This window comes from Ovis aries, chromosome 17 (genome assembly GCF_016772045.2).
Source record: "Ovis aries strain OAR_USU_Benz2616 breed Rambouillet chromosome 17, ARS-UI_Ramb_v3.0, whole genome shotgun sequence".
NCBI classification, from domain to species: domain Eukaryota; kingdom Metazoa; phylum Chordata; class Mammalia; order Artiodactyla; family Bovidae; genus Ovis; species Ovis aries.
The window spans coordinates 7,616,762-7,638,621 of NC_056070.1; the positions used below are offsets into that span (position 1 = coordinate 7,616,762).

Here is a 21,860-nt window from a genome sequence, read left to right on the forward strand (position 1 = left end):
TCATTGTCAGTATTTATAAGTGGAGTAGGAGAAGGCAATGGCACCCCACTCCAGTACTCTTGCCTGGAAAAGCCCATGGACAGAGGAGCCTGGTAGGCTGCATTCCATGGGGTCGCTAAGAGTTGGACACGACTGAGCGACTTCACTTTCACTTTTCACTTTCATGCATTGGAGAAGGAAATGGCAACCCACTCCAGTGTTCTTGCCTGGAGAATCCCAGGGACTGGGGAGCCTGGTGCGCTGCTGTCTATCGGACACGACTGAAGCGACTTAACAGCAACAGCAGCATTCTCCATAGAAGGAATGTGAAGGAACTAGCTAAAACACTTGAATAGACGTTTGTCCCTCTCCTGTGCTGTTTATTCCAATGAGGGGCTAAAAATGGTTTAGGGTATAAGCAAATTACTTCATTTTGATTCTAGATGCTGAGCTCCTAATAGCTTTTAAATTTATACAGTTTTTGTTTAGCTGTCAAAACATTTAATTATATCATGCCCAAAGGTGTAAAGCTGTCAAATAAATCTGAGTTTAGGCATAAACATTCACTAAGTTACATGTGCTACTACACGGGAGTTGTTCTTGGACAGCTTGTGAACGTGTCTAAGGGGGAGGGGCATGTCGAGGAACATTAACTCAGCAGGTACAGAACAACACCGGCCCAATGAATTGATGATTACTTGTAAAACAGCAGGTAGTAATGCCCCAGTCTTTGTAATTCCCCTCTTTGTAAAATAAAGCAGACGAGAGAGTGTGGATTCTTGGGCTCAATTTGCCCTTTCAGAAAGCTGTATGTTTGTAAAAAATACATGTTCTTTCTTTTCTTGCCTTAACATTCGGGTTTGTTTTTTTTTTTCTCTCTCTCTTCAAAAGCAAATGTATATATCATTTGTGCTTTCTTTCCTTCTCCCTTACTCCAGGATCTCTTGCTATAGGAAGAATGATCCCAATGCACTTTATGAAGGAAGTATTGACACTGATCACCAGTTACTATGCATTTCAAGTTTTCTGTGTAAAACAGATTTCCAGAGTTACTGAGTATGAGTAAGAAATAAAGATTGTATATACTTAAAATACACATGGTGATGTAAAGTATTTTTAAAGAAAGGAAAGTTTAAAGTGCTTTAAAGTCATTCTTATCTGATTATTTCATAAATAATCATTTTTTGGTATTTGATGACATTATTTGGAGGCAGACCGTTAGCATAAATAGTCATGCAGACTTGACTAACACAAAATTCACTAAGAGGTAGGGGAGTAAAGTAAATTAGTTCTACTTTGAAGCTTTTATTTTCTTCCCCTTTCAAAATGAATGGGAAGGCCCTTGAATGAAAGCTGCTTTTCATTAGTGCTACCAAATACCTACTTGAAAGAGTTGAGTTCTCACTGAACACCCACAGAAGAGAAAGGGAAAGCTTCCTTTCTCTACTGGAGGACCATCAGCTAAATAGCTCTTGGCTTCTCTTTTCCAATCAGGTGGTTTCACATCAGAGTTAATTACTCCAGTCATTTATTCTAATCACCCTCCTCTTATGGCTAGCTGCATTCTGTCATGGGGTGGCATCGTTTGAAGCCAGTTAAGTTTGAAAACCACTGCAGGGTACTTGAGGCTCATTAGTGAGGCCTATCCATGCCTGGCTTTGGATTTGCTCCCTGATTAACTCTGGATCTCTCTGCCTAGCGCCCTCCTCCCGCCAGCCACCAGCCCCCACTCGTCAATGCAATTGCTCCAGAGAGGAATGTTTCAATTAACTCTTGCCTTGCTGTTTGTCTTTTCGCCTGCATATTTAAGGAAAATCTCAATGCTTATATCACTAATACATATTTCATAGATTCTGACCTTATAACTGTATCCTTTAACTGCAATGGTAGACATTCTATAAAGAAGAGTTTTATTTTTGAAAACAAAGGAGGAGAATGGTGGTCTCTCAGAATGAATACATCTATGTCCTTGATCCAATTCTCCTAACCTAATAAAGGTAATGATTCCAACTCTGGTATTACAGTATTCAGGTGTGTTTTACCAGCTTGTAGCAGTTACCTGTAAAGCTTAAAAGATGTCTCAAAACAGTTTTATGTTTGACCTTATTGTTTATTGTTTATTATTATTTTTATTTATTGTTTATTATTATAGTAGTTTAATTTAAAAGTGATTGCCAAGGTGGCACATTTAAGAGATACTAAAATCACAAAGACAAATAATATTTGTGCTGTACTTTAAAAAAAAATTAAAAGAAAAATGTGTATTCAAGGCCCTGAGTAGTTAATTTGAGACAGTGTTATTACATGAAAGTATTTAAAACATTTTCTTTTTCTTTTTTGTTTAGTTCTACCAGTTTATTTCTACCAACCCACCACCCTCCACCCTCATGCACACATGCTCAGTCCTGTAACCCCATGGACTGCAGCCTGCCAGGCTCCTCTGTCCATGGACTTTTCCAGGCAAGAGTACTGGAGTGGGTTGCCATTTCCTTCTCCAAAAACATTTTCTAAAAATTAACAAAAACATATATTGAATTTGGTTGCTAAAGTGTTTATGTAAGTAGGAAATGAGAGAAATTTTCTCCTTTCTCTTTGCACGGTAGTTTGATTTAAAAGAAATCAAATAGCTTTATGTGTCAAAGCAAAATCTGATACACTTTAAAATATGCGAATCGCATTTTGTTTCCTGTTTCTGATGTCCATGGTTGTTCAGAAATTCGCAGAATAAATTCTTACTGTTAATTCTCAAACCAAAATAATTCAACTGCTTTTTGTTGTTCAGAAATTCGCAGAATAAATTCTTACTGTTAATTCTCAAACCAAAATAATTCAACTGCTTCTTTATTAAGAGTCTTTGGACTCAGCAGTTAGCAAACATGTTGGTATTTTGTCTTGTTTAATGGTTGAGTTTTTTAATTTGATTTTTAAAATCTCCTAATATACAGTTAAATTAGTGAAAAGAGACCTGGAATATAATTTATTTAGCTCTATAAATGAGATACAATCTCTGCCTTCCAGGAATTCAGCTACTAGTGAGGAAGGTAGAAAAATAAACTGTAAACTTTTAGTTTTGAAAAGCAAGTGTAAAAATGAAAACCAGTTGAGAGAACAGTAAAATCCGTAAATGAAGCCTTTGGGTTGACATGGCACATCAGATTTGGTGTATACTCAGCAGTACTTAATACTAGTGTTACCAAGACGGTCCTAGATCCAGGGCGGCAGAAGAGACACAGATGTAAAGAGCAGACCTTTGGCCTCTGAGAGGGCAAGGGTGGGCGGTGTGAGAGAGCGGCAGTGCAGCCTGTGCGACCACACCGGGAAGAGGCGGCCAGCGCAAGTCCAGCGCTTCACACGGGCGCCCAACGCCGGCGCCCTGGGGCAGCCCCGAGGGCGGGGCGGCGAGGCAGGCGAAAGGGCGTGGCTCAGGATGAGGGGACACACCGCGCGCACCCGTGGCTGATTCATGTTGATGTGCGCAAGAGACATCACAGTATTGTAAACTAATTATCCTCCAACTAAATTAATTTAAAAAGTACTAGTGTTACCCAGTGGTATTGGGTGAAACCCATTAAAAATAATTCTTAGTATAAAAGGTTTCGTATTTTTAGAATAGTGCAACTTTGGCATATACCATTCTGTTTCAGAATTTTTCAAAAAGATGTGTACTAACATGGCTTCAGGAGTCAGATCTCGGTTCAGCTTGCGACTCTGACATTTACTAGCTGTGTGACATTAGTCTATTTACTTAGCGTTCTTAACCTCGTTGGTAAAACAGTTTTTAAAATGTAGTGCTTATCTCATAGGGTTACTATGAAGATTAAAAAAAATAATCCATGTAAAACATTTAACATAAAACTGGGCACATTGTAAGCAATCGCTAAATGTTAAGTGCCAGTGTAATTATAATGTTTTTTAGTTGGTAGTGAATTTCTTACAATTTGACCTACAGATGCCTTTTCCTTGCATAATATGTTGGCTTTCTAGAGGCCTTGTCAAGTTTATGAATGACTTCATTTGCTTCCATCTTCCTGACATTGTTCAAGAAAAAAGAAAACATGAAAGATGATATTGTAATATACACTTCACTTTTCCTTTTTTCCATGTAATCACCCTATAGACAAATCATTTGTAATGGCTAGTAATCACAGAAATTCTTCACATTTTCTAAAACTCTACCAAATTAGCACAGTATCAACTGGATAAAGTTTCTATTGTGAATTTCATGCTTCTTATACAATGCTTTAAGATCATAGTCCCTCAGCATAGATGCTGAATTGTGCTAAATCACAAGAATTTCTTAAATGCCATTCATTCATTCAGCAGACATTTATTAGGGGCCTACTGGGTAATTAGGTCTGTGATCACAAAATTGGAAGAATATGACACCTGCCCTTTGGGGCTGACATTATGAAGATCAAACAGACGTGGCAGTAACTAATTAGAGAAATAGATTAAGTGATGTGTTTATTTATTCATTCAACAAATATTTAGTGAGTGCCTACAACTTATTAGTCTTTGGAATATAGCAGTGAGAAAGATAGCGTATTGCCTGCCCTTTTACACCATATTGTTCAGTGAGGGAGATGAATAGTAAATAGGAAACTAAAAAAATGAGCATTAACTTGTGATAATATGTCATATAAGAAATAATATAATACTTGTGGTATATACCATAAAGAAAAAGCACAGGCTACGATTAAAGCATTTAATATTTTATTCGTTTGTGTGTATACATTTTTAATGTTAATTTTATTGAGATATTACTAATGTATAACATTACTTTCCAGTGTTCAACAAAATGATTCAATATTTGTGTATTATGAAATGATCACCCCAAATCTAGTTAACAGCTGTCACCATACATAGTTATAATTGTTTGTTTGTTTTTTTTAACTCTGTAGCCCAAGGGAAATGCCTTATTTTGCTACCTTGGAAAGGTTGGACAGTGCCTAACCCAAGGAAATTACATTTGATTTTAGTCTTTAAGAATGAGTAGTAGTTCACCAAGGAGGGAGCTGGATGACAGAAAGGGGTTACAGGGATACAAAGCAGCGTGAACAAAGATCGTGATGTTATTACAGTATAGCACGTGCACTCAGCTTAACTCAGAAGGTAGAGTTCAGTATGTGTGCAAGAGACTGTGAGTGATACCCGCAGAGAGATAAGACTGGAGGCAGAGTATATGAGCAATCTGTAATGTCTTGTAAGTCGGATGGACCTTTATCTTTGGGATAGTGCCCACAAAGCCGTTGCCAAACCAGGAGCAGCAGTCTTACCTGAGAACTTGTTAAAAAGGCATATCTTGGGCTCGGCTCCAAAGCTGTGGAAACAGAAGCTGTGTGGGCAGGAGCCCAGCAATCTGTGTTTTTACAAGTCCTCTAGGTGATCTCAGTGGTTATTCAAGTTGGAGATCCACTGCTTCAGAGAAAGGAGAACCACCAGAAAACTGTAAGGAGAGTAGTGACTCGGTCAGGTTTTAGACTGGAATTGAATGAGGAGAGGGGGATTTTAGAGAGAAAGAGAACAGTTTGGATAGTGTTAGAATAACTGAGCAAAGAAATAATAAAGCATGGAACCGAAGATAGTCACATTAGAAGAAAAAAACAAATTTGAAGATACATGGAAGGCTTATCTGAGTAGATAATGTTTTGGAGGGAGAAGAAAAAGCTGTTCAGATGACTGCCCCATTTCTGAATTAGTTAATTAGAGGATAGTTTACATCCATCATCAGAAAAGCAAGCAAGACAGCAAGTTTAAGAGAAGCAATTCTTCATTTTATATATATATTATATATACAATATATATGTTATATATATAATATGTAATATATATAATATTATCATATAACATTATAATATATAATGTCACATGTATATTATATATATATATATATATATATATATATATATATATATAAATAAAATGTTTGCATTACCCGAGGCAGACTTTTTGGACTTGAGGCCCTGGAGATGGTCATGATAGTCAGTTGAGGTAGCTGAAGTCTGGCTCATCTGGTCTGAGTTATATCAAAAACAAGGGCCTGGGACTGAATCATGAAGATAACGAACACTGACAATGTCGACAGATGAGAAAGGCCTTCCATTAAAAAGTGAGAAGGACAGATGTGTATAACGGACTTTTGGACTCAGAGGGAGAGGGAGAGGGTGGGATGATTTGGGAGAATGACATTCTAACATGTATACTATCATGTGAATTGAATCGCCAGTCTATGTCTGACGCAGGATGCAGCATGCTTGGGGCTGGTGCATGGGGATGACCCAGAAAGATGTTATGGGGAGGGAGGTGGGAGGGGGGTTCATGTTTGGGAATGCATGTAAGAATTAAAGATTTTAAAATTTAAAAAATAAAAAACTAAAATTAAAAAAAAAATAAATAAATATGGATCAATGTTCAAAACCTAATGTTCTTTTAAGAAAGATCACCTATTTAGCCCTGGCGTATTTAACACATATATGCTTCAATATATTTGATTGGGACATTAATAAAACCTTATTGCTTAAAAAAAAAAAAGTGAGAAGGAGAATCAGAAATGTAGAAAGAAAATCTGGAGGGATGTTATCAAGGAAGCTTAGAGAAGATAGAAACCTAAGTACCACAGTGCTGAGAGGTGAAGTGATGAGAGGTGAGTGATGGAGGTGGTAATTTTAGCTAAAACATTTTTGGTGGTGTACCTATAACAGACAGATGAGAGATTAGTGAAAAAGTGAAAGTGAGGTAAGTAAGCAAAAGTAACGCATATACTTGCTTCTTTCAAGCCATTTACATTGTTGATCTCACATTGCCTGCGTATTCATGGCTACCTAAAAATAAACAAGACTGATCCCGCTTACTAGTAATTATTCCATCAATGATTCAGAAAGAGTCAGACCTACAGTTTATTGTGATTCAGAGACTCATAGACTGTTACTGTAGATGTTACGGGGTTTCTAAGAGTGGGCAAACAGAGGCCAGTGTCATCTGCTACTGAAGGGAGATATTTATGAGGTTCATGAACGCATCCACATTGTCTACTCACTTCATATAACTGATCTTCAGCAAACATTGTGTTTCCTATGCTAAATTGTAGCTTGTGGCTCTTTTAGTTCTTAAAGTACATCGGTGACACAGCTGAGTAGATGATATGTTAGAATTCTAACTACGAACTTTCAAGGATGGAGAGTTTGCAGATAACATCGTAACTGGTAATGTGAGCCTTTTACTTTTATTGTTAGAGTATTCATGGTGCCATGTTTGGAATGCTGCCACATTTCTCCATCCGTTTATAAATGGCTGAATAATATACATTGCAGAATATTACATGTTTCACAAGTGAAGATATTATATCTCTGCTGTCATGTCCTAAAATATAGCCATTCTTTGTGGCACTGAGAATTGTAATGACCACTTCAAAACTGTCTCAAAGGTCATTTTATCGTGCACTGCAGGTGCTTTTTGCTTTGTAAGGTTTATCTTTTTTTAAGTAGGAGAAGCTGTATTTTTTAAGTATTAAATATTGTTAATTCCTGAATTCACCCTTATATAAAAATGCTGTAAAAATCTGAATGCAGAGTCAGTACTTGGAACTGAATAAAGCTGTACTGCCCAGTGTGGTAACCACTAGTCACGTGTGGCTATTGATCACTTGAAATGTGGCTAGTCTAAATTGAGAAGTGCTGAGTGTATAAGATGTATTCCAGATTTCTAAGATTTAATGCAAAATAACTGTATATGGATTATATGTTTAAATGATATTTTTGATTAAATATATAAAATTGAAAATTAATTTTTCCTGTTTTTTAAAATGCAGCTACTAAAACATTTTACACTATGTATCTGGCTTGCATTATATTCCTGCTGGACATCATGGGTATAAAATCTGAAGGTTATTTTGTTGCCTAGAATTTTTTTGGCTCAGACAACTCAGTATTGAACATGGACATATTTTAATACTGAAATACTAGGCAAATTTCTATTATAGTTAACAGATTTACATCCAAGATAGGCTTAGTGTTAAATTCAAATCTGTAAAAGAAAGTTCAAAATATTAATACTAAGTTCAAAACTGAATTAATCTTTTACCATGTAAACTGTTACTTCTCCAATATGATCAAGGTCACATTCAAATATGGGTGTCACCCTTTACGTCTCACATTGGTAATCAGTTGGTGGTATAAATAATAACTTACATCTTAGTTCACTTCAGTTCAGTCGCTCAGTTGTGTCCGACACTTTGTGACCCCATGAACCGCAGCACGCCAGGCCTCCCTGTCCATCACTAACTACCGGAGTTCAGTCAAACTCAAGTCCATTGAGTGGGTGATGCCATCCAGCCATCTCATCCTCTGTCGTCCCCTTCTCCTCCTGCCCTCAATCTTTCCCAGCATCAGGGTCTTTTCAAATGAGTCAGCTCTTCGCATCAGGTGGCCAAAGTATTTGAGTTTCAGCTTCAACATCAGTCCTTCCAATGAACACCCAGGACTGATCTCCTTTAGGATGGACTGGTTGGATCTCCTTGCAGTCCAAGGGACTCTCAAGAGTCTTCTCCAACACCACAGTCCAAAAGCATCACTTCTTTGGTGTTCAGCTTTCTTCACAGTCCAACTCTCACACCCATACATGACCACTGGAAAAACCATAGCCTTGACTAGACAGACCTCTGTTGGCAAAGTAATGTCTCTGCTTTTTAATATGCTGTCTAGGTTGGTCATGACTTTCCTTCAAAAGAGTAAACATCTTCTGATTTCATGGCTGCAATCATCTGCAGGGATTTTCAAGCCCAGAAAAATTAAGTCAGCCACTCTTTCCCCATCTATTTGGCATGAAGTGACAGGACCAGAATCTATGATCTTAGTTTTCTGAATGTTGAGCTTTAAGCCCACTTTTTCACTCTCCTCTTTCACTTTCATCAAGAGGCTCTTTAGGTCTTCTTCACTTTCTGCCATAAGGGTGGTATCATCTGCATATCTGAGGTTATTGATATTTCTCTCGGCAGTCTTGATTCCAGCTTGTGCTTCTTCCAGCCCAGCGTTTCTCATGATGTACTCTGCATAGAAGTTAAATAAGCAGGGTGACAATACACAGCCTTGACGTACTCCTTTTCCTATTTGGAACCAGTCTGTTGTTCCATGTCCTGTTCTAACTGTTGCTTCCTAACCTGCATACAGGCTTCTCAAGAGGCAGGTCAGGTGGTCTGGTATTCCCATCTCTTTCAGAATTTTCCACAGTTTATTGTGATTTACAAAGTCAAAGGCTTTGGCATAGTCAATAAAGCAGAAGTTGATGTTTTTCTGGAACTCTCTTGCTTTTTTGATGATCCAAAAAATCATTTGAGATCAAATGATCATTTGGCAGTTTGATCTCTGGTTCCTCTGCCTTTTCTAAAACCAGCTTGAACATCTGGAAGTTCACGGTTCACGTATTGCTGAAGCCTGGCTTGGAGAATTTTGAGCATTACTTTACTAGCATGTGAGATGAGTGCAATTGTGCGGTAGTTTGAGCATTCTTTGGCATTGCCTTTCTTTGGGACTGGAATGAAAACTGACCTTTTCCAGTCCTGTGGCCACTGCTGAGTTTTCTAAATTTGCTGACATACTGAGTGCAGCCCTTTCACAGCATCATCTTTTAGGATTTGAAATAGCTCAACTGGAATTCCATTACCTCCACTAGCTTTGAACTTACATCTTAAATCTTTGTGAAATCTGTCCCTCTTCTTCACTCCTGCTGCTATCTTCTTGATCGGGGTTCTCAGTATGTCTCATCTTGAAAACAGTGAAAGTCAGTTGCTTAGTCATGTTCGACTCTTTGCGACCCCATGAACTGTAGCCTGCCAGGCTCCTTTGTCCATCGAATTCTCCAGGCAAGAGTACTGCACTGGGTTGCCATTTCCTTCTCCAGGGGATCTTCCCAACCCAGGTATTAAACCTGGGTTTCCTGCATTGCAGGCAGATTTTTTACCATATGAGCCACCAGGGAAGCCCTGTAGTCATCTTAGAGATTACTTTTTACCTCCTTAGTCTCCAAAAGGATATTTCATCTCATTTTCCCTAGAACCTAGTATAGAACAGAACTGATAGTAAAACCTCTATAAGTAAATCTTATAAAGGTTTGTTGACTGAATGGATGACAGAGCTGCTGATAGTAATCAAAAGTTGCAGAATGAAAAGAGACTTTTACCCTACGTAATGTGCATGTATACAATTGAACACACAAAGTAAGTACAGATGTAATTCTCTGGCTGAACTTGTCAGTGCTTTAAAAAAAATATTCAACATTTGCATCCATATTCTTTAGTTCAAGTTTGTCTTTATTGGATATTCTTGGAAGTGGTGATATAATAAGTGTTTTTATTTTGCCAAGAATTTTGATTTGCCAATATAAGTTTATGGCAGTTAGTCCAGGGAATCGTTGGTGCCATGAAGACAGCTCCTTGTTTTTATCTGAAGTCCCTGTGGGATTAAACTACATCTGGCAATAAGTAGGGATTCTGGTCTGGCCATCTTCAAAGGCAAGAGACTGCTAGTATTTATCAGATCTATGTGGATAAGCAAATCGGAAGGGATTAAATTTTTTTGGTTTTGTTTTCCTTTTAATAAACAACTATAAAATTAAAACCTCCAGCAGTTCCAACAACAAAGTAATACATTTTTCTATGATTGTTGAAGAGGAAATCTATTCTTTTATTTCCTATACTTAGGCAGATAACGAAGAATTTTGGATTTTTTCTTAAGTATGGATTTTTATAACTAGTTTATCTTAGAGAACATTACAGCCATTTAGAATACCTCAAATTAATTTCCTAGGAATCCTTTACTAATTCTTTGTAAAGGGTTGAGCGTTGAGTACAGTGGTTTAAAACATTTTAACATCGATATGTATTTGAATATCATGATTGGTATTTAGAAGCTTCTGTTGCCATTATCCATGTGGGAAAGTTTATCCAGAATTTCTTTCAGAGGAAACTCTTGAACTAGTCTTAAGGAAGACAGCTACCCCTTCCAAGTGAAGGTGGGCTTACCTCCCATAGAGACTTGTTGTGTCTTTCACGCAGGCATTTGTTTGCTCACATTTTAAAGAGATTATTAGTCCTATGATTCAGTTCAGCTGTTGTTGAAGTATGTGGCTCTGCATTTACTGACAAAATAAAATGGCTGCATTCCAGGTACTTGTCATAGAATGTAATCTAGAATTTACCATCCAGTGCCTTACCTAAGAGAAATACTATTTATGCAGGATTGCCTGAAGACTATGTAGTTTCTCCATTTGTCCATACTTCAGATCTACCCCAGGATTAAGTCAGTCCCTCTGAGAGTCACATACCTGGATTCCATCATATTGCCACGGGAGGAATTTCTTATCTCAGGAATAGAAATAATGTGTTTTTCTAGGCCATCTGGTTTGTTTTTACATTATAGTCACTTTTGACTCTTCTAAGTGTTCTTGTTTCTTTCTTTATGTTGCCTGTTAGAAAGCTTAATGTCAAATACATGGCATACCTCTCACAAGTCTACGGAGTTTCATGGCATAGTTTTTATGTACTTTTCCCCCTTAGTTTCACATTATTCTATATTGATACCTATTCATTACTATAAGTGTTGTGAACTGCTTTCTGAACCAGGGCATGCAAAGTGTAAGCAAATGATAAATTAGATGGGTATATCTAGCCTCTAATTTCAGTTGTTCTCTAGCATTCCTTATTAGATTTTTTAAAAAAGCTCCATCTCCCTAAGTGTGTTGCACTGTACCTAGTTTAACATATCTGTACATTGTGAATTCCTAGATTTTAGATTAAGAGTGACCTAAGGTTGAAATGTTAATTAAATGTTTTAATGTTCTGTAGCTCTAAAGAAAATAGTTGGATAAAATGTCAGCGTATAGGACTATTTTAAACATGAGAAAAAAATCATCTCTCTGAAAAGAAGGGTAATTGTACAAGTTTGCCTAATCCTTTTGATCTTGGCGCACAGCAATACAGACTTCAGCTGAGATTAAAACTATGAATTTCAAAGGAAACATGGCCTTCAGTGTATAAAATATATAACAGCTGGTTGACTGCTCCATTTAAAACTACACAATAACAATCGTAGACAGAATGATTCTCCTGCCAAAAGATGCACAAGTGCTTGATGGTTATATCAAGATATGATACTAGCTCACTTTTCTTTAGTAATGGTATAAATGTAGCAGCGAGCATGTGCTGTTGGCTGCACAATCTCTCTTTAGCCCAGCAGTTCAAGGGCAGTTTAGAAGTACAGAACTCCTTTAGTGATTTCTCTGTCTGCCTTTCAGTCCGCACTTCAGTATGTTGTTGACTAAATTTCATTCTTTTTAACTGTCAGATATAATTTTTATTGTTAGCATCCCACAGTTTTTTCTAGATCCTTAATGCTCTTTAATTTTTCCCCTTGGCATTCATGAATTGTTGTTCTTCATGTCGGAGCTTCATGCATACTGTTTAAGCCCCAGAGTTAAACTTTTCTCTGTAGCTAACATAAAATCTGTTTTACATTTTTGTTATATATTTACACTAAGGTAAATATCTGAATTCTGAACCATTTTGTAATATATTTGTAATCAATATGGGAGAATGTTAAGCTCATGTTAGATTATAGTTCATCAAATACTTTAGTATTTTCACTGCTGTGTTTCACCTGAACACGTAATCCTTAAATAGGTTAATTACATGCATTTTTTTTAAAAAAAGGATTAATGTGAATTTGTCACATCTTAAAAAGTCCCTTTTGGAAAGCATATTCACATTCTGAATTTCTGTCTGTCCAGTATGAAAAAAAATGTTGATTTTTCTCTTGACCTTTCTTTCTCACAAAATTTGATGTAACAGCAATTTTTCTTTTCTATTTTTTTCAGTTTATTTCAGAAAAGGAAATTTATAGGTAAATTAAAACTTTGCTGGAGTTCCTTGGATTTTTCATGAATTGAGAGCCAGCGTTTAAGGAGTTAATGTATCTTATTAGAGGGACAGGAAATCTGGCAACTATTGCAGAAACTAGACCTAATGGTGCACACAAACAATTTGTCAGTCTTCTTAAATGTGAATAGCTTTCCGCAAAGTGGCTGCTCTTGCTTTGTTTGAACAGGCTAAACTTTTCCTTTTTGGACCTTAAATCTTAGAAGTGAAATGTGATCCACATATTCCATCAAAATCATTTAATTCAAAGCATATTTTGATTGGAACAAAGTTGACATGGAAAGAAACTCTAGAATAAAAAAGTTGAAAGGACTTTATATCATATATTTAGCAGGAAAATTTGAAACAGTTCTAATTAGGCTGAAAAAAACAGCTTTCTTCAATGTAAATTACAAAGGTCATATATCAATGTTAAGGAAACATTACCACTAGTGTTTGAAACCCAGCACATGCAAACATAACAGACCAGTTCATTTTAAATCTGTGTGTGTGTGCATGTGTGTGTGTTATAAGAAGGCCTTATTACATGTATTTAAAATGAAAAATACTTCAAAATTCCCAGTTCATAATGTTGTATATTAACATTTTTGCCAATCCAAACATTAACTCCTTTGAAACTTAGTACTATCTACACTCAAATGAATTAAGACTCTTAATTACTTGTACAAAAAGTCACAAAACTAATTCTTATGTTTTAAACTATTAAAATATGATTAAATGCACCTTATAATTAAATGCATATCAAGTCAAGAGAGAGAGTTAGTGATTTTTGTTTTATTTGAAACTTACAGCTATGGCATTTTGTATATTGGAACAGAATCAGGCCTTCTCAAAGCCTGGGGTTAGAAATAGTGGGGTAGGGGTACAGAGATGTGTACCTGGCCTGCAGAAACCTATTTCCTTCTGGTTATATAATTATTTCTATACTTAAATAAAATTTGACCTGCTTATTTGATTTTTATAAAAATTATTTATGCTATAGATGCCAGTAGCTTTTATTTAGCTGCTTTTCTAAAATTGCATGATATGAGAAGATTTAGCAAAAGTGTAAGTAAACATTAACATTAATCTGGGAATTACAAGCATGAGAAACACAAATAATATACAATTAAGGTTTCCTGATCATGAGGTAAACAATTATCTGATAATTTCTTTTGTTCATTGAAATTGGTTTTCTTGATTTTACCTAAATTTTGTGTTAGAAAAAATTTGATTTTTTGAAAATAAAAGGCAATTGCTAGAATATTTCTAAAGCATGAGTAGACTACTAAACATATGATTGCCTTATATTTTAGAATTTTTATTCTCAAATAGCTTAGAATTTCTTTGAAAAACCAAATGATTTCTGCCTGTTACTGTATTATTTGACTCCACTATAAGAGACAAGAATAATTTTGTGTAACATTTTTCAGCAATAAATAATTCATTTCCTTAATGGGTTAGTTTCAGGAAAACATAGATTGTGATCTTTCAGTGAGATTTATTGTTAGACACATATTCATATATGTTATAATTATTTCTGACACAGGGCTACACAAATGAGTTATTTATGAATAATTTACTATTTTCTTTATAATATTAAGCCTTTAATTTGTTGATGTTCTGCATGTGGACCAAACAAATGAAAGTTACTAATAAGTGTTTGTATTTGACATCTGTATACTGTACTTTTTAGCATATCTCAAGTGTTTTAGACTCTGCTTAATAGATCTCATTAAAAAAACAGATATCAGCCCCAAGACAGTTTGTCAAGACTAATATGAGTCCCCCTGGATTGGCCTGACAATTCATGTGAGGCTTCATACAGTAGTCTTTTCACAGTCTTATTTGAACCTTAACAATTGAACATTAGTTACTGATTTATTTTATAATAACTCAGATGAGATGAATATTATTGTATTGTGTTGGACATTTCAGTGGATTTTCTTTTTTACAGATTTTACTCAGAGCACACATTGGGTGTAAATGATGTCTAGCCTGCTAGGGGAGTGCTAACAGTTGATTGGTTAGGTTTGAGAGCAGCATGGGAAGAATGTTACTATCCCCTAGATGCAAACCGTATTTAACTCCAGTCTTAATGAGGACTGTCTGTCTTTAAAGACTTTGAAAAATCTCAGATGCTTAGCATTCCACTGGCATATTTTTATATTTTTTGTGATGCAAAATATATATATAAACAAGTATTTATATAAAGAGTATCTGTAAAAAATCCTATGAAAGAGAAATGAAAGAATTTTTAATTTGATGGTTTTGAATCTCAAAAACAGAAGTTATAAAATGTATTCCCAGGGTTTTCCATTTTGAATTATTTGTATTTTTTTACTCTTAATAATTTCCTCCTGCTTGTCCTCACCTCTTCTATCAAGTCTTCAGTAACTGCGTTTGTTTATTATCATATACTGTTGGTTAGGCAGTTGTCGCTCATTGGTATCAAAAGAATGTTAAAGTCCTGAACTGATTTTGTACTAAAGTGGTTTTTAAACTTTTGGAAATTCTCATATATCCGTGGTCGTCGTCTTTGTGTGTCCCCTTTAAAAGCTCTGTTGTAAGAAAGAGCTGAAGACTGCTTTAGCTTTTTAAAATGTGTTTAAAATTTATTCATAAAAGTAACGTGTGTATCAACCTCTGGAAGAGATTTTGCCAATAATGTGATAAATTACTGGGCAGCCCTTTATGGATTGGCCAGCGTGACAAGGTAAGGGGAGGCCCGAACCGTGACACTCTGGCCATTTCTGCACGCACGTTGGTGACATAATGCAAGCATACTGCCTGTCATTTCAGCATTTTTGCTGAAACATTTTGATGTGGTGTCAGATGTAAAGGTTTAAGCATCTAAATCTAACCAACTTCACCATTTTGAACATGCGTAAAAAAGTAATCAACATTAGAAAGGCTCACAATTCTGTTTGATAACACATAAAATAAAATTGCCCTAGTTTTTAGAGCTTTAATATTGAGAAAATTTGTACTGCATCATTTGCTGAGCCTTCTGGAATTTTATAGTCTGAAATCACAACACCACCGACACTCAGGAGACTCCTGACTGTTTTATCTTATTAAACAATTTTAAAATCATTAATTTTTAATTAGCTTAGATGCAGGGTTTCTTTTTATCGTTTCAATAGTGTGTATATATGAACTAAACGTTTTTTATTTAAACTACTGGCGAGAGTATTATTTACATAAATAAGTGTAGCTTCTTCCTTACAGTACCTACTGTGAGTTTGCTTCATGGATTCACACATTTTTGTAGACTCAGAGATGTTACTTGCTCATCTATTATCGTAGAGCTTTTCAGCAGCTTATTAACTCAGATTTTGAACAACAACTAAAAAGGATGTAAGCTCAAAGATATGTACAGGTCCTTCCCTGATTGAAAGTTCTAATTAAGTGAATTGGAGAAAATTAACTGAAATTAGCTGTCAGAAAGTCACATTTAAATGAGTGATGAGCTAGTCTGGCAGTAAACATTTAAATGATATAAATTGCCATTTAAGTGTATGGTTTAATGTTTGTCATGCATTAATGTGACGTGAGACTGCAGTGACAATCAAGCAGCTTGCTCTAATTTGAACATATTTAGGGCTTTTGTGTAGAGAGTGCTGCACACAAATTAAGACAATTGCTGTTTTTATGTGTCACTTTAAACATGTACTCCACCCCCACCCCACACTCTCATCGCTACCCAAGGCTGAAATTAATGAAACAAACGTATCATTTTTTGTGTGCAGCTTACATCAGTAATTCCTGATTTTCAGATTAATTTTAAATCTATGAGCGTAACATAGGAATTTACTGAAAGTTATTACAGTCCCTTGTCTTCTTATGTCAAATAAAATAGGAAGTTTTGTGCTCTCTTAGCTGTTTACTAAATTTGTAAGTATAGTGAGTTTTATAAGAGATGCTTTAAACAGTAACTTTTCCTTTGAAACTGGCTAAATATTTTCAAGGCTTATTTCAGTCCAGGTGTACTTTGAAATATGAGAATTGTCTAGAGTTTTATTTTTACACTCTATGATATATGACATATTATGAAGCCGTGTTAAATGTTATTAGTTAAAGGAAATATATTATTTGAATGTAACCATAAACAGTTTTTTATCCATAGGCCCTCATGTTAATAAAGCACATATCTACACAAGTGTACACCTGTGAACTTCTGGAACATCTTTTGTCACAAGATTATTTGTATATCTTATTGGTTGTTTGCTAGACAAGTTAGTCAATTATGTTTTAAAACCACCAGTTTTCTTTTCATAATATTGATAACATAGCATTAAGCCACACCAAAAATGCATCCCAGTCATGCACTTATGACTCTGAAAATAAGAATTTCAGTGTGATACATTACCTGATGTAACTTGGTACACTTCAAATTAAACTTCAGAGTGTGAGAGCTCTGTTATTCAAACAACATCATTTATTGATAGACTAGCCCATCATGGTTTTATGTTGGAATAATTTTTAACAACATTAAATAATATACAAATGAATACTTTTCTTTAAAAAAAGTCTCTGCTTATGAAAACTCTTTAGCTTTTTAAACTTTATTAAGTTTAGCAAACATTTATTGGCACCTATGGTGTTTTAGGAACAGTGCTTGTAACTCTGGGAATGTGGTGATACATTGGAAGTGATCTTGAGCCAGCATTTCTACTGAAAACTTGATTATGTTCATTCATTATTTATTGGACACTGTTATGTTTATAGCATCAAATATTCAGTCCAATTTGATATTGTTACATAGAATAATAATCCAGTAATTACAAGGATCACTCCCAAGATCTAATCTGTTGGTTTAAAATCTCGGTTGAAGTAACCAAATGATTTGGTTATTGTTGTTGCAGTGGGCAGCAAAATGTTTTAATTCTAGAAAAACTATAAATATTTCAAGTGAATAGTCAGTGTTTAATATTTTCACATTTGCTGTTTCAAACCAGCCTTTACATTCTATGACCTCCTTTCTTTGAAACATAAATTGAGTACCTGCCAGGTCCTGAGTTATAAATGTGATCAAGATAGACCCAGTCCTGGTCTTCACAGTGCTTACAGTACACACAGATGAATACTGAAATATAAACAATCTGTTGTAATTCAGTGTGACAAGTGCTGCAGAGTCTCTAATTATACAAAAGGAGAACAAATTCTAGTGGAAAATAAGGACTTCAGAATAACTTGGTTCACAGTTTAGAGTTAAACTTCAGTGCTTATTCTAAATTTCTCTGTATCTTAAAAAGAGAATTCAGCATAATAATAAAAACTACATTTTTTTTTCAGGCCCTGGAGAGTGAATTTGTTTCCTGCCAGCTTCACCAGTGGATTGACCTCATTTTTGGCTATAAACAGCAAGGACCAGAGGCTGTTCGAGCCCTCAATGTATTCTATTACCTGACCTATGAAGGAGCTGTTAATCTGAATTCAATAACTGATCCTGTATTGAGGGAGGTAGGTTACCTGATTGAGTCTAACGTGTATCTCTAGACCAGAAGCTGTTAAATGCCATCTTCCCCACGCTTTCATTTTACTGATGATGAAACTGAAATGGCAGCGCACTCCAGTGTTCTTGCCTGGAGAATCCCAGGGACGGGGGAGCCTGGTGGGCTGCTGTCTCTGGGGTCGCGGGGGAGCCTGGTGGGCTGCTGTCTCTGGGGTCGCGGGGGAGCCTGGTGGGCTGCTGTCTCTGGGGTCGCACAGAGTCGGACACGACTGAAAGGACTTAGCAGCAGCAGCCGCAGCAACACACTGAAACCAGCTGGGTAGAGTAATGTAAGCAGGATAGCCTTTAAGTTAGTGACCTACCTGGCACTTGATGTTTGACTCAGTATAAAACGAGAACTTTTCCAGTTTGACCCCATTAAGGGAACAGTAATCATATTTATTATTTTTATAACCTTTAAGGCTATTCACTAGTTTAATGAACTAGGAAAATAATTTTTTAAAGAAATAAGATCATAAGCATCAATCTATTTAAATGTGATAAACACATATTTATGTACAAGTACACATATAACCAAATGGAAGTTAAGAATAAAGTCTGCAGCTTTTGTACATCATCATACTTGGTGCTGGACATTATTGAGAATTGTTTTATCCTTGTCATTGATTTTCTTAATTAAAACTCAAAACAGTTTTGACAAATACAGTATTCACCAAAAAGTCTGTGTATGACCTTAAATTTTTTAAAGCATTTTAATTTAATTATTATTCTTCTAGTTAACATACCTCATATACAAAGATGTAGGTATGTTAGTGAAATTGAACAGATAAAACCTTATATGTCTATACAATTTTAGAATAGAACCAGGGAGTTTTAGAAGAAACCAGGGAGTTTTGATTCATAGGGAAAGTTGTCTATCACTGTAAAGCGAACATCATTTGTAGTAAGGTTTGTTGTTTTTCACTGGCACTTGATGTATTTCTTTATAATTCTATTTATGACCTTATCATGTTGACAATATATGAAAGTACATATTTAAATATATTTGCCAGCATGTATCATCACCTGGTTTATGTGCTAGATGAAGAAGACTGGTACACAAACAAGATTTGATGCAGTTTTCTTATATCACATAGGTTGAAATTGCCATTTTTTAGTTTATTTTTGAACAGGATCAGATGGGCTCTAAAAGACACAATTTTTCAGTTCTTTGAAAATGTTCCTTCTAGGGGAGATTTTATTTTATTAGAGCAACGACTGACTGCATCACACAAAATATGCACAGAGTTCCGTGTACGCAACTGAGGTTGGAGCAAACGTGCAGTTGTTTACAAAACAGTAAATAATTCATTATTAGAATAGAATTGAAAGTGCCCATTTACTTTCTTTTTTATTGTTTTAACCAGGTTTGAATAGTGGTACTATAAATGTCCATAATTATTTAATACCTGCTTCTGTGTTTTTGTATTCCTTTGTAGTTATTATTCATATTTCTACTTCTGTGACTGGAATCAGTATGTATTTGGCTTTGTCGTGTCCTGTTTACTTAACATACGAGCATATATTATTTTATGTTGCTATAAAATCTGAGTAGTTTTAATTTTGAAATTCCCTTATATTCTGTAGAGTTGCAATGAAAATGTACTTAATACTATTTCTCCCAATGTGAGGGTCCTATTCCTTTTTTTAAGACTTGTGTGTCCAAGTCAATATAGCTGAACCTTTCCCATCATTCAAGTTTGTGCAAGCTATGAGCAGAAACGATGGCTCTCTGTAGCTCTGTGATGCTGCTAGTTAAAAGGTGAATCATTCCACCAGCTAAGTGTTTTCTCTGTAGATCAGTGTCATTGGCTCTTTGTGTTTAATCTCGATTGACCCACCCTGCATCTCACACCTCAGTTATTTACCAAAGGAGTTTATCATATACTGTTGGCAGTATAATCTAAAAAAGCAATAGAACTTCCAGTGGAACTTCCCGGGGTAATGGAAATGTTCATTGTATCTATGCTGCCCAATACAATAGCCACTAGTCACATGTGACCACTGTGTGTTTGAAATGTGGCTAGTGTGACTGAGGAACTGAATGTTTCATTGTAGCGAATTTAAATAGCCACATATGGTTAGTGGATATAATATTGAACAGGAGATATCTAGAAGACTGTGATGTATCTTTGCTTACCAAATTTTCAAAATCCAGATTCTAAGCATGTAGTCAGACAGTAGGACAATAAATGTTCGTTAAATTAACTTGGTAGAATATTTGAAATTGGGCTTCCCAGGTGGCACTAGTGGTAAAGAATCTGCCTGCCAATACAGGAGATGCAAGAGATGTGGGTTCGATCCCTGAGTCGGGAAGATCCTCTGGAAAAAGAAATGGCAACCCACTCCAGTATTCTTGCCTGGAAAATCCCACAGACAGAGGAGCCTTGCGGGCTACAGTCCATAGGGTCGCAAAGAGTCGGACACAAATGAACACACAGTGACTAGTGACTGTACACCATTTGAGACTTTAGATATGTATTGACATATATGTGCTAACCAGATTATATTTTTTCTTTCACTTTAACATGTCATGACTTCAAATATTGGTTTCTACTATGGTTTGAGTTATAATTCAGTGGCATTGAGTATATCCACATTATTATGCAACCATCACTATCATCTATCTCCAGAATTTTCATCTTTCCCAAACTGAAGCTCTGTATACCTTACACAGAATTCCTTGTCTCTCCCTGCCCTTGGGCCGTGACAACCGCTATTCTGTTGTCTCTGGGGAATTTAATTATTCTAGGTATCTCAGATAAGTAAAATTATACAATATTTTTCCTTTTGCAGCTGCCTTATTTTATTAAATTCTGTCCATGTGGTAGCATAGGTCAGATTTCCTTCCTTTTTAATACTCCATCATATGTATGTACCGCATTTTGTCTGTCTGTCTGTCAGTGGATCTTTTGTGTTGCTATTATGAGCATGCATATATTAATACTTGTTCAAGTCCCTGCTTTCAAGTCTCTGGGTATGCTCTGAAGTAGAATTGCTGTGTTTAACTTGTTGAGAAACTGCCATATCAAGTAAGCTTTCAGTATTTTTCACGATCGGCATTTGCTAAAGACTATTTAAAACTTAAAAGAAATGTTTTAAATGTTTATTTATTTTATTTTTGACTGTGCTGGGTCTGTCTTGTTGTGCAGGCTTTTCTCTAGTTGTGGTGAGTGAGGGGATACTCTGTAGTTGCCGTGCTTGGGCTTCTCACTGAGTGGCTTCTTTTGCTGCAAGTAGTAGGCCCTGGAGCTCAGTAGTTGAGGGCACACAGGGTCAGTTGCCCCATGGCACATGGAATCTTCATCGAACCCATGTCCCCTGCATTGGCAAGTGGATTCTAACCACTGGACCACCAGGGAAGCTCTGTTTAAAACTTTTGCTTTAAGTTTCTTTGACTTCTTTTTTCCCCCACTACTCAAAGTAGTTAATTATTAGCAAATTAACCTTTAGCTGAAGAGCTCTCCAACTCACTGCACC

The 21,860-nt window shown here is 35.9% G+C and overlaps 1 protein-coding gene across 10 annotated transcripts in view; it reads left to right on the forward strand.

The window, feature by feature from the left end:
- The window catches only part of LRBA (LPS responsive beige-like anchor protein), a 749,961-nt gene that overhangs the window by 650,132 nt on the left and 77,969 nt on the right, over positions 1 to 21,860 (forward strand). For all 10 annotated transcript variants that reach the window (XM_015101368.4, XM_060400971.1, XM_060400970.1 and 7 more), the window contains one exon: positions 18,182 to 18,349. In XM_015101368.4, the coding sequence (XP_014956854.3) occupies positions 18,182 to 18,349 (168 nt within the window). The remainder of the gene's footprint in view (positions 1 to 18,181; positions 18,350 to 21,860) is intronic.